The 14,310-nt window shown below is 43.8% G+C and overlaps 1 protein-coding gene across 7 annotated transcripts in view; it reads right to left on the reverse strand.

Annotated features, from left to right (window-relative positions):
• LOC147010865 (teneurin-3-like) overlaps positions 1-14,310 on the reverse strand; it is a 307,484-nt gene that overhangs the window by 185,099 nt on the left and 108,075 nt on the right. For all 7 annotated transcript variants that reach the window (XM_085860654.1, XM_085860652.1, XM_085860653.1 and 4 more), the window contains exons 9-12: positions 7,791-8,004; positions 7,580-7,681; positions 1,924-2,118; positions 1,423-1,623 (exon numbers count right to left, since the gene is read on the reverse strand). In XM_085860654.1, the coding sequence (XP_085716780.1) occupies positions 1,423-1,623; positions 1,924-2,118; positions 7,580-7,681; positions 7,791-8,004 (712 nt within the window). The remainder of the gene's footprint in view (positions 1-1,422; positions 1,624-1,923; positions 2,119-7,579; positions 7,682-7,790; positions 8,005-14,310) is intronic.

The following is a 14,310-nucleotide window of genomic DNA, read 5'->3' on the forward strand; positions in this document are numbered from 1 at the left end:
AACATTGAGAGATAGGGCTAAACAGTTCGTTGAGATATGGCGAATTCAAAAACATTGGGAGATAGGGCAAAACAGTTCGTTGAGATCTGGCGAATTCAAAAACACTGAGAGATAGGGCTAAACAGTTCATTGAGATCTGGCGAATTCAAAAACATTGAGAGATAGGGCAAAACAGTTCGTTGAGATCTGGCAAATTCAAAAACACTGAGAGATAGGGTGAAACGTTGAGTTAAGATATGGCGAATTCAAAAACATTGAGAGATAGGGCTAAACAGTTCATTGAGATCTGGCGAATTCAAAAACATTGAGAGATAGGGCAAAACAGTTCGTTGAGATCTGGCAAATTCAAAAACACTGAGAGATAGGGTGAAACGTTGAGTTAAGATATGGCGAATTCAAAAACATTGAGAGATAGGGCTAAACAGTTCGTTGAGATCTGGCAAATTCAAAAACACTGAGAGATAGGGTGAAACGTTGAGTTAAGATATGGCGAATTCAAAAACATTGAGATATAGGGCTAAACAGTTTGTTGAGATATGGCGAATTCAAAAACATTGAGAGATAGGATAAATAAAAACGATTTATAGCACAGTATTTCAAAACGTTTTGGATGGCTTATGACAACACTTGGTGGAAGACTTGAGTAGGTGACAAGAACAAGCTGATTCGATTTTGGTTAAGGTCTGGATGCAGATCCAGCCAATCAGTGGGATACAAAACATAAACTGTTCAGTCTGGCAGAGGTATGTGCTCAACAGAGTGCCATTATCGTTTCCTGTGTTCCGTGATGATGTCATCTTAGAGGATTCGTTCGTTAATGAGTGTGCAACACGAGGCTGCTGGTTGCATCATTTTTGAGGGTGTGCTGCTGATTCAGAGCCTCATTGCTGAAAGCAAAATTTGTAAACTGTGCAAGGTACCAGGAACAACTGCCAACTCTTCGCGAAAAAACAGGATGGAATCATTTTTATTGTCCACCAGCTCGTGTAAACTGATGGTTCTCCATTTTAATGTCCATTGAGTGGATTGATGTAACACTCGGCCTGTGTAATACCAGGGTGACATTTCGTAGTTGTGTTGGGAATTTTACCCAGACAAAACAGCCTAAAGGCAAGTTCACAACTTTTGAGCCATTCTCAGCCCTATTTAAAGATTTATAACCACAATAAGTTATTGCTCTTTGTTAAAGGAAACCCAACATGCTCAGTAAGTAATGTGGATACCAAAATATGACTGCTCATTAATAAAAATGGTTAATAATTATCAATATCTTTAAAATTGTTAATTGCATGATTTGAAAATGATAGTACTGGTGTACTGTACTGTACTGTATAGTATGTGTATATATACATATATATATATACATGTATACATATATAAACATACTGAATACAGAGAGTCAAAATGTAAACAAAGCCTTACTTTTTCCGCAGGTCTCGCCTTCCCAGCCAAGGTCACAGTGGCAAGAATGTGTGGTTGCATCATAGCGCCCATGCCCAGAACAGGCCTCAGGACAGTTGGGCTGCTGTTGGTCACAAAGTGGTCCATCCCAACCAGCCTGACACCAACAGTGACCATTCACACACACACCATGGCCTCCACAATTTGGGTCTTTGCAGTTCACTGGGGGAACAATGACAAAGTTCCAATATGCCTCATTATCCCAACTTCAGCCTTTTCCATTTCAATCATTGTCTTTTTCTGACAAATATCACTAAACTTTTCCCAGGAAGGTCTGTCTAGTTATGCCCAGGGTTGGCCAGTAATTTGTCAAGTTTCCATACCTTCCTTTTCACCCCTGCCCCAAAGATGCTCCGTTGTGTTTGAAATGGTCTCCATGAGGACTGCTTAAAAACGGATGAAGCTAACATTCGTCTTCCCACATTGGTCTCCCCACACCACATGGCCTTATGATAACCGTACCTGCCTCACAGGCATCTCCTCGGTACCCTGGATGGCACACACACTGTCCTTCAATGCAGGAGCCATGCCCACGACAGTCAGGCTCCACACAATCAGTGACTGAGACCGAGCAATCGCGGCCCTTCCACCCAGCAAGGCAGATGCACACACCGGCCTTGTAGTGCCCATGATTACTGCACAGCACAGGACATGCCACTGTTGGGAAAAAGGAATGATCACAGGGAAGAGGGGTTATTTGTGGTTCATCATAAGTTTGGATCGATAACCCATTTCTATAAAATAAGCATCATCACAGAATCTTTAAGAACTCAAGTCACTTTGTCGTTTTTTTGTTTTTTCAAACAATTGGTGTGAGGAGGAATGGGAGGCAGGAAAGGACACATGGAGTGGACAGGATGGATACAGAGGGAAACTCTCAGGAAGGAAAAATTGGAAATTTGTAAGGAGGTGGGCTTGGGGATTGGGGTTAAGGGGATTAACGTGGATAGAAGAGATCATGGTTTTTGGACCTGAGATGGTGGTGAACAGCTGTCTTGAAAACCTGAAGGGAGGAATGAGATTGAAGAGAATGTGAAAGTTGGTTCTACAGATGGGAAAGGAAAAGGAACGAATGAGTGGAGATGAGCACTGAGTAATGATTCTGGATTTTGGGAGTTAAGGCCAAAAGGAAGGTATTGTCAGGATAGAGGCATTCCTCCGATCCATGAAAAGGTGCAAGATCAGAACCCGGAATGTAAGAACAATGAGAAGCAGGAAGATTCACACAGGCTATCAAAGAGAGGATAAACCATGATTTGGGTATACCTGGACCGAGTGAGATCCAATGGCAAGGCTTTGGGCAGATGAAGATTGGAGATGGGGAGACAATTTTACAATCATGCAGATAAGATTATTTGCACAGAGAAGGAGTAGAACTGTTGTGAAGGAAAGGAGAGGGGGTCATTAAGGGAGTAGTAACAAATGGAGGGAACTAATCATAAAAGCAATATTCTCCTGAAAACACTCCAAATTTACAATCACCCAATGTCATGTGCCAACACACGATGCCAGTGAAGAAGACAAAGACACTTTTGATGAGAAATTACAGACAAAACTAGAGGAAATACCACATCATGATGTACTCTGTGTAATGGCAGGTTGAAATGAAAAAGTGAGAGAGGACAATACTGAGCATGAACGCACCATGAGAAAACATGGAATTCGTCTGTTGTCGTTGTTGTTGTTCGTTTTTCGGCTGCTCCCGTTAAGGGTCGCCACAGCGGATCATCCGTTATGATCCGCATATTGATTTGGCACAGGTTTTACGCCGGATGCCCTTCCTGACGCAACCCTGGTCACCTCTTACGACACAGGGATAAGGATTGGGTTTCGCCATGATTCCAGGATGCCCTACACCCTCTCATAGCGTGGCCCAGCGCAGAGCCCCCGTCCTCAAGCGATCCTCCAACCCAAGCCTCCGAGTAGCCGGATTACAAGCGCACGCCACTACGCCCGGTAAAACATGTAATTAGACTATAAAATGATAATGGAAGAAGATTATTGGAATTATGTGAAATGAATATACCTCTCTCACCAGCCATGGCACTTTAGTAAAGGACTTTTGTGACTCCATGGGACTGACGCAATCCGTGAACTTTCCAACCAGGATTTCTCCTCATGGCAAATCCTCTGTTCTGGACATGGTGATGACTAACTTCCCCGCAAATGTCTCATGCTCTTCCTTTGCTCTATTTGCTTCATCTGATCATATGCTTGTAAGAGTCAATCTCTCTGGCTATTCTCAGAGAGCTGCATCAATGTCAGCCAGTCTTGCAGTTCACTCAGGCAGATCCTGGCAGGGCATGCAGAGTTAATCTTAAAGCAGCTATCTTCGTTCAGGACTGGTCTTGTACATCTCAAATCATTCCACAAAACCCACAACAACTGTGTGTCCACTCCCAAGAGAGCCAGAAAAAAAAATTATAATCAAAATAACCTGGTAAAAGGAGTGCTTGGGAATGGGGCAATTTTGGGGCAAAAGAGATCCTGGGTATGGGTGGGGGATGACCTTAGGTAGTGGTGATCAACAGAACAGTCGTCGTGAATCGTTGAAGGGAAGAATTGGACTGAACAGACTGGGGAAGTTGGAGCCATAGATGAGAGAAAAGAGAAACAAAGGAGTAGAGGTGAGCAGTGAGTCTGGATTATGGGAGTTTAATGTGAAGAGGGTACCTGGCAGACTGGGTGTGCCCTGCAGAAACCTGGGAACAACAGAGCCAATAAAGAGCAGAGGGTGCAAAACCAAAAATGAGGCGGTAGAATGCAGAGTCCACAAACCTATCTGTGATGCCAAAGCAACAGGCCAAGACACACAGCTTCACCAGAGAATATCCCAATGATTTTGAAAGCCTTGCTTTCCACTGCATCAAGAAGGGCAAGGTGTGAGGCATTGGCACCAGCCCAAAGGGGAGTGCAGTACTCCATCAAGCTATGAATGAAGGCCTTGTATGTTGTCAGAACTTTCGACTTGCCGAGGAAAGACCTTGCATGATGAAGTATGCCCAGTCAAAGGCTGGCTTTGGAGGCCATCTTGGAAATATATTGCACCATATTTTTTCATTGCAGTGATGCTGGCAAACCTCCAGGCAGATGTAAACTGACCCAGAGAGAATGATTAGGTGAACAGTGCAGAAAGGTGATGAGCACAAGCAGCACCGCAGGTTTTTAAGACATGCACTGGTGCCCTCTGGGCCTGTTACAGAATCTGAGTCCAGTTTGGCTGGACACCTCTCCACATTCTCAAGTGGAAAAGATAGTATCCGGGAGCATTTGGGTATGGGAGGGTTTGGTCGGAGTAGGAAGTGAGGGGTTGGGTACAAAGTATTTGGAAGCAAACATAGAATTGAGGCATTTGGCCTTCTCAGGAATAGTTAGCTGTGGTGACATTTGAAGTGAGGGAGGGGATGGAAGGAGAGCATACTCCAGAGATAGCCTTAACAAGGTGCCACCAGGTCTTTGAAGAATGAGACAGGTTTGAGATTGGCCAGATGTTGTTTTCTGACTTTCCTGAGAGTGGAAACACACTTGTTCTGGAAGTTGTGGAATGATGTCAGATTTGCCTTCCAAGAAGTAAACATGAGTTGTTTGAAGGCAACTGCCTCACCTCAGGAGTCTGTGTACCAGGTACAAGAGGATAGGTATGATAACATTACAGACGAAATGGAATAAATCTGTACATAATGGAAAGCAAGTTTGTGTAGAAGGGTTCCCAGGCAGTATCAATATCTGGATATATGGAAAGAAGCACCCATCATGAAATAACAGGGCAGCTTGTAGTCCAGTCAGCTTGGGTGAACTGCAATATGGCACTGAAGCAGCTCTTTGACGATCGCCAAGGAGATGTTGACTCTCACATGCACATAATCAGATGAACCTATTAGAACAGAAGAGGAACAGGAGACATTGCAGGCAAATTCGTTATTACCAAGTCCAGTAGGGAAAATGTGCCAATGGGAGAAATCCAGGTAAAAGTTCACTTATAGGGTGAGGCCCATAGGATGACAGAAGTCCTTTCTTTTTTTTTGGTATACATTGTCGAGGCTCATATGAGAGCTAACACACAGAATACACAACAAGGGAGGCAGGAGACAAGAGGGGTGGGAGAGGGAAGAACAAAACAGTGGGGAACAGAGACATTAGATCTGTGGAAGGGAGAGTGATTTGGCGGGGTAGACGGGATAAACAATATGGAGACCATAGGGACTTTCAGGAGCTTACATGACAGGGAACTTTCGGGAAGGAAAGCAGGAAATTTGAAGAAGGTGGGTTTGGGGTGGATTAATGGGGGAAGAAAATATTGTGGCTTTGGATGGGGGAAGATGAGAGGTGGTGGTGAACAGCTGTTTTGAAGACCTGGAGGGAAGAATGGGATTGACGAGAGTGTGGGAGTTTTTTCCAAAGGTGGGGAAAAAAGAGGAATGAAAAAGTGAAAATGAGCAGTGATTCGTGATTTTGGAAGTTTTACCAGAAGAGAGTTGCTGGCGGACCTTGAGTGCCCTGCGGAAATATCAGGGGGACATATGTTAGACAGAGCGGGAGCGGGGGAGGGCGAGGCCAGATAGGAGAAGGTAGAAGACAGAAAGACCACCGACTTGCCTGCGGTGAGAGAGTGAGAGGCCCAAAGACTCAGCCTCATCACGGGAGATGCCAATGATCCTAAATGCCTTGGTTTCCACAGTGTAAAGCAGAGAAAGGTGAGAGGTGGGAGCACCAGCCCAGAGGGGAGAGCAGTACTCCATCAGGTTGTGGACAAAAGCTTTGTATGCAGCCAGGAGCTCAGGTGGGCCGAGGAAGGACTCCGCACGATGGAGGATGTCCAACCGGCGACTGGCTTTGGAGGCCTTTGCCGCAATGCCATGACTGGTTGAAGAAGGTACCAACACCTAGCTAAATGGCATGGTGACAGTTCAAATCACTGCATATGAGGAAGAGATAGTTGGGATGAGTGGTTATAAGATGGTCAATGATGGCAGAGAGCGAGATGTATATAGAGTTGTCCTTGTTAGGAGGATGGTACAGCACACAGACAAACAGGAGGTGGTAGTTGAGGGAAAGTCACAGCCAGAGGTACTCCTGGCGGTTAGGAGGGGAAGAGTAGTACAAGGACAGTCAGAAATGGAGTTTTTAACATAAACTGCAACTCGGCCACCAGAACAAGGTTCGGGTCTGTCAAAGTCCCTGTTGTGTAAGGACCTGAAAATCCCTGTAGTGTCCACCTTGTTTATCCTGTGTACCCCGCCCGATCCTTCTCCCTTCCACAGACCTCCGGATGTCTCTGTTCCACACTGTTCTTTCCTTCCCTCTCCTGCCCCTCCTGTCTTCTGCCCCCCTTGTTGTATATTCTGTGTGTTAGCTCTTATACGAGCATCGACAGTGTATACAAAAAACATAAATATCCAAAACCACGATCTTTTCTACCCTGATTAATCCACCCCAAACCCACCTCCTTCAAATTCCCTACTTTCCTTCCTGATAGTCCCTGTAGTGTCCATCTTGTTTACCCCGTGTACCCTACCCCATCCCTCACCCTTCCACAGATCTCCTCATGGTTCTGTTCCCCACTGTTTTGTTTTTCCCTCTCCCACCCCTCTTGTTTTCTGCTCCCCTTGTTGTAGGTTCTGTGTGTTAGCTCTTATACGAGCCTCGACATTGTATACAAAAAACAAACAAACAGAAAATATAACACCTCGGGAAAGACACCGAGGATTCGGTGACATCCTGTTGGAGGAAGGATTTTGGTGGGCAGATAATATCAAGTTTACCAGTGGCAGCTTGGAATGAGAGAATACTAAATTTGAGTGAATACATCAGATGTTGGTAATCCATAGAGTTAGGGATTGGGGAAGAACTGCTGTTGGCAAGGAAGAGGGAATAGGTGATGGCTGGGGGAATGTGGAGAGGGGGAGGCAGAAGGATGTGGAATGGGTCGTGGGGTGAGTATGAAGGGGTGGAACGGATACTGGGGAAGCTGAGAGAGAGAGAGAGAGAGAGAGAGAGAGAGAGAGAGAGAGAGAGAGAGAGAGAGAGAGAGAGAGAGAGAGAGAGAGAGAGAGAGAGGGAGAGAGGAATGCTGGGGAAGCAGAAAGGGGATGGGATGCTGGGCAATGCAGTCGCTTACATTTACTGCAGTCTCTTCCTTCAAAACTTGCGAAGCAATGGCACTCGCCTGCAATGCATTCGCCATTGCCACGGCATCCATTAGGGCAGCCCTGCTGAGAGCCTGTCAGCGAGTATGGAGCACAGAGAGAACAAATATGATGATAAACAACAGCATGAAGGATAACAATTTAACAGCTTCCCTTCATCTGCATCGCACTCTCTTCACCCACCAGTGGAAGAGGTGATCAGGCTGAGTACTTGCACACGATCCCCATCATTGTAGACAGCCATGTGCCAAAGGCCAGCCAGTAGGAGCTCAATGAAAATCCCACGACGTGATGTTCTCATCTGATGCAGGTCAGACCTGAGTGCAGGACCAGTGACTCCACGACGCTCCCGAGCCCCGGCTAAGTGCCGCCCATCAAGCAATCGCACAAAGTCATACTGCACGTCCACCACCGGAGCACATTATCACACAACACGTTTAGTTAATCAGCAATTATATGTAACTCATACTTGTATAGCCTTCTGGTTATAAAACTTCCAGGTAATTACAAGTACTTTGTCGAGGAAAGGTGCTTTTACGAAAAGTTATGGATTCAGTATACAGTGTATAAATGGCAAACCAGAGTGAGATAGAGAGAGAGGAGGTAAACGAAAAGCCAGTCATCATTTGCTTTGTACAGTGCCAGATGCATTAGATTGCCCTTTGTCTTCATACTAAAATTTGCAGTTTGGTGTCTGTCTGTCTGTCTGTCTGTCCACGATACATTCGGTCATTACTTCTTGATTGTTACTTAAGCGTTTTGTGGGGCACACCGACAATGAGTAAACCTTATTACATCCATAAACTATTCCGTCTATTCTGTCCAACATACGATTACCTTTTTTAAACAGTCGCTACTGTTGTTTAACACGAAACCAAAAGAAGTTTGGTGGAAACTCGAGGTCCTTGAGGCATTCTATGCTCATGATGTCCACCGCAGCTGAACGTATCCGAGCTGTTTCAACTTGCGAGGCCTCTAGGTGGGTTGCTACCAAAGCTGCAATGACTTTTAGCTAATATAGATGCTTAAATAAGTCTTTACAGATGAATGATATATCCACTTGCCTGTACGATTTGTCTAACCATCAGATTATATGTGGACTTACTGCTAAGCTGTCTTGCCTGGGTTTGAATCTCGACCCAGCTACAAGCTGTCATCCCAGTGTTTTGCAGGCTGGGTGATTCATCAATGTGTGTGCCATCCCTCAGATGGACATCTGCAGGCATTTATTGGTGGATGTTAAAGTTCCCACGGTCTAGTTCGTGAAAAGTAGGCGAGCTATCGCAGGCACCCTGGCCAAATTCCAAATTTCTCCCCTAACCTTCGTTAAACGTCTGGCCTGGATAGCCGATTCATGAAAGACGTGGGCAAAATTTCCCCAGGCCAACCACACTAGAATGTGGGAATAATTGTGGCCGTTAAAGAATAATAATAATAATAATAATAATAATAATAATAATAATAATAATAATAATACACATGACCCAGCCCTACTCCCCCCACCTCCCACCCAGAATGGGAGAGGATGTTTCTCGCTTAAATAAACTCAACTTTGAGTGAAACTTAAGTCTTGAGTTCAAATAAGCAAACTTCAAACTTCACCCCTCTGCCAGTTGGACATCGATCCATCAAAGAACCTCAAGATACGTGGCAACCACTTTTTGCAGCAACACAAACTTGCAGAGGATAGGCTATTCAATTAAAGAGTTTGGCAATATCCAAGTATACTAGGCCATGCAGGTAGTTGTCATATGTTGGTAAAATTGCAGTATAGCCAGTACGGGTTGTAGCAGGCATGAAAAAGGTGACTTGTCATATCCCATACACGTCAAATCAGCCTATGTCATGAGAAGTCATGAAGTACAGTAATTTCTGCCCATTTTCCTGTTGCAAAAGCGTTTCATTTGTGATGTGTAGGCCAGTCGTTCCACTCCACAAGACCGTCCGTGGATGGGTGAGCGATAATGTGAAAACATTTTGCCTTTAAGTGGAAATTGAGCAGCGCTTCCTTGTGGTGTCAACATGACAGGAATATTTGTTGTAATAATAAATTGATAATTGGTTTTATATGGGAAATGCAGTCCGCATAATGTAAGACGGTTGAACTCGTAATTTAAGCTGAAAACCTTGCTCATTTGCGTGTTCTTATCCCAGCAATCCTTTCACACATCATCAGTCTCCATCTAATACAATGTAGATCAGTTCCGTTCTGTTCTTGCATATGTCAGTGCGTGTGTGCGTGCGGTGAGTCCCTCTCTTCCGCCCTCCCACTCTCTCTATTATAATAAACCTATTCTTCATAAAAACCTGCACGTGGTTATTCGAGGTATGGGACGTCACCATTAAGCGCTGGTGAATTAGCTTTGACAATCCGGCAATGGGCTGATTGGGAAATGCGTATTGAAAGCACTCTTAAAATATGAAAGCACGATTGGGAAATACACATTTCCTGTGCTATTAAAAGATAAACTGGACAAGTCTCATCCATGTCAGCTTCAGAAAGAGCTGACTTGTCACACAGTCACGGATGTTTAACCCCAAAATGGGGCCGTTCAAAAATTATGTAACGCTGTTTTTTTTCATGGGGGTATGTACGGGGCTTTATTAAACCTTACTAATAAAAAAAAATTCCACATATGATTACATTTTTCGGGGTCCCTCATCGTGATTAACACCCGACCCAAACAAAGCCAATGGAAATCTGACGCAGCAAACCTGGACTGGGTATAATCAGCAGAGGCCCACCAGAAAACCAAGATGGCGGCCATATCATTTTGTGTGGGTGTCATGGTGGGTGCAGCCAAGTGACCAATGTGGGTTTGGTCCAGCAGCTGTCAAATCAATGGGTGCACGTTTCAAAAATTGACCCCCAACAAGAACTACAACAACAAAACAACAACAACAACAACAGCAACAACAACAGCAACGCAGAACTCTTGTGTACATTCCACATGTTGCAGGTAAATACGAGTGGGTACAATCAGAAGAACCAAATTCCTCACAAAGGCAAACAGCAAAATGAGAGAGGAAATTGCATTTGAAAAGATTGAAATCAGACATGATAATTCAGGTATAAGGCTCAATGGTGCAATGGTTCGGGCATCTGCTGCTCGTCTGGGTGGTGTAATGGTTAGCGCATCTGTTGCTAGTCTGGGTGGTGTAATGGTTAGCGCATCTATTGCTAGTCTGGGTGGTGTAATGGTTAGCGCATCTGTTGCTAGTCTGGGTGGTGTAATGGTTAGCGCATCTGTTGCTAGTCTGGGTGGTGTAATGGTTAGCGCATCTGTTGCTAGTCTGGGTGGTGTAATGGTTAGCGCATCTGTTGCTAGTCTGGGTGGTGTAATGGTTAGCGCATCTGTTGCTAGTCTGGGTGGTGTAATGGTTAGCGCATCTATTGCTAGTCTGGGTGGTGTAATGGTTAGCGCATCTGTTGCTAGTCTGGGTGGTGTAATGGTTAGCGCATCTGTTGCTAGTCTGGGTGGTGTAATGGTTAGCGCATCTGTTGCTAGTCTGGGTGGTGTAATGGTTAGCGCATCTGTTGCTAGTCTGGGTGGTGTAATGGTTAGCGCATCTGTTGCTAGTCTGGGTGGTGTAATGGTTAGCGCATCTGTTGCTAGTCTGGGTGGTGTAATGGTTAGCGCATCTGTTGCTAGTCTGGGTGGTGTAATGGTTAGCGCATCTATTGCTAGTCTGGGTGGTGTAATGGTTAGCGCATCTGTTGCTAGTCTGGGTGGTGTAATGGTTAGCGCATCTGTTGCTAGTCTGGGTGGTGTAATGGTTAGCGCATCTGTTGCTAGTCTGGGTGGTGTAATGGTTAGCGCATCTGTTGCTAGTCTGGGTGGTGTAATGGTTAGCGCATCTGCTGCTAGTCTGGGAGGTCATTGGTTCCCAGGTCAAAAAACCAGTAAAGACCAGTAGCTTACTGGTCAACTGGTACCAGTTGAAAACCAGTAGCCAACTGGTACCAGTAAAGCCAGTTGGTTTCTTACTGGTTTTAATATGGAAATTGGAATAGAGTGATATATTACCAGTTGAAATACAATTGTATTTAACTAACTGGTATCAACTGGGACGAGTACATTGTAACTGGTATCAACTGGGAGACCAGTACATTGCAACTGGTATCAACTGGAACCAGTAAGACTTTAACTGGTACAAATATGAGCTACTGGTTTTTTCAACTGGGAAATTGGAATTCTGACTGAATTTAACTGGTACCAGTTGAAACCAATAGAGACCAATTAAAGACCAATTAGAACCAATAGAGACCAGTTGAAAATGTGTACTGGTTTTAACTGGTTTTTCGACCTGGGTTGTCAGTGGTTCAAACCTGGGCCAAGTCATAGCAAAGACTTTAAAATGGTATGTGCTCCTTCCTTGATTGATGCTCAGCATTTAAGAGCATGGACAATCCCATTCCTCCTGAGGAAATGCCCTGCTGAGTGTGGTGAGAAAGGAGGTGTCATTGTTGTGATGTCACTGGTACCCAGAGTACCCGAGGAAGTGATGGCATTTCTCCCAAGCTCAGTGGCTGAGTTTTGTCTTACAGTCTTGTGTTGTGTCATATATTCTCGTCTGTACGTCCATGTGTTGTGTGTGGCAGCTCCACTACGAGGCTCACCTTAGATCATGTAAGAATATATATATATTTTTTAAAGAGTGGCTAAGGGTTGTAGATATTACTGTGAAAGGTAATGCAAAGGTGATCAGGTACTAATAATGTGATTTATTAAATTTACACATCCGTTTTCACCATCACGCAAAGAGGAATAATGATAAAAAAAGTAATGTGAGAATGTGAAGAATATTCAAAAGGTACATATTCTACTCAATTAAAGAATGGATGTGTCAGCAAGTCGATGATGAGCAGCAGAACTTTCCAAACCCCATCATTTACTGGCAAACACCCCAAGCCTGACAGATGCATATGTGCACTGCTTGACCACTACCACTGTATTAGTAGGTTAAAATTGATAGAGTATGTTCGTTACTAAAATCTATCAATGAGGGCACGTGCTTTGGATTAAAAAGGGGAGACGACGAAGGCAAATTACGTTCGATACAATTATCCTTGCAGTTTTGGCATCTGCTTGATATGCACATGCTATCAGTCTCCTTGATCCACCTTGCCTTTTACCCCTGCCTGGCAGTGCGCTTGCAATCGAGCAGCTCTCATTGCTAATTAGTTCTTCTGGAATCACATGTCACATATTAAGATAACTGACATGCATCCTTGCAAGTGATGACCTTTGAGAATTAATGCCAATTTGTATTTTAACTCAAGGCAACGAAAATCCAATAGGGTGAAGGGGTCCGAATAAGTTATTAGAGCGAATGCACCAAAGAACCGCAACAACATAGCCACATCGCCGGAACAGCATGGCCATATGGCTATAATATACGTAGGTTTTGTTAATATCTTGAGGTACTCTAACTCATTCCTGAGAACTCGTGACTTGGAATTGCATTCAGGCTCAAGCTCTCATGAATTGAACCTCAATTTCAGTTTGGATCTCGTGACTCAGACACAGACAACATGTGTTAGGACTTCGGCTTGGATCAGATTATCTGTATTCAACTACATTTACTGTGCAGTCTATCATCGTATAAGTAAGTTGTTGGTAATATATCAGCTAAAACAATACATCTGAATTTTTATTGAATTATATTTAAATTTGCACTCTCTGTAATTTCAACAAAATATGCACAAATCAACAAGTAATGAAGATTACGGTAGTTTGGGTTAGGGTTAGTGTTCGAACTTCAAGACTGCTGTTCACCACTTCACCACCGTCTCAAGTCATCCCCCATTCAAAGACATTATTTTTTTCTACCCCTGTTAAACCATCCCCCACCCTTCCCAAAATGTTGCTTATGTATCCATGTTGTCCACCCCTTGTGTTCTCCCCTAACTCTCATCGTTACCTGAATCCTGTGTTGGTCCGTCTCCATCTACCTTCTCCCTCTGCCTCGTTACATGCATTTCCCCTTTCTCCTGCTGTTCCATTTGTTATGTTGTATCCTGATTTGTTCTGTGTCCTTGCTCTTCCATGAGCCTAAACCATGTATATTTAAAAAAAAAATATATATATATATATATATATATATGAAATACAAATACCTCGTATCATTGATTATCACAAAGTAAAATGACTCGCCACATACCACAGATAATATACAACACCATTCAGTCATTATTTATTGGTATATTGTGGATTATCATGCATTGTATTGTAATTGTACTACGTTTTATTTGAATATTTCTTCCAAGCAAAATTATTGTAATCGGTTTATTATAGTGGATGACCTTCTCGTTAAGTTATGTGCACTGTTTGGCTGCGATCACCGTTTCATCACGGAGCAATCCTATCGGCCTGTGCATAATGACATTACATTAGTTTGCAATAATAGTTTTCTGCGTTAATTCGTGTGGGCATTACGTCCTTGAAAAGTGCATCGATGATAGTGCTGTGCTATGTATCAAGTGCTTGTAACTTCGTCCTACGATGTGATGGGTTTAAACTTGTCACACTCGTGTCATTAAATCAAATTATAGTCCATGAAGACGAACGTTAATGCCTCCTGTCCTGTCCACTTTCGGTCTACTCTGTTATGCCTCATTCACACAAGACATGCATGCAAGCTGTGGGTTGTCTGCGCAGATAATTCTTCCGTGAGCTTCTATAATAATTATTCGTTCTTC

The sequence above is a fragment of the Eptatretus burgeri genome, chromosome 16 (genome assembly GCF_056783735.1).
Source record: "Eptatretus burgeri isolate ZD-2024b chromosome 16, Ebu_testis_v1, whole genome shotgun sequence".
In the NCBI taxonomy this organism is placed as follows: domain Eukaryota; kingdom Metazoa; phylum Chordata; class Myxini; order Myxiniformes; family Myxinidae; genus Eptatretus; species Eptatretus burgeri.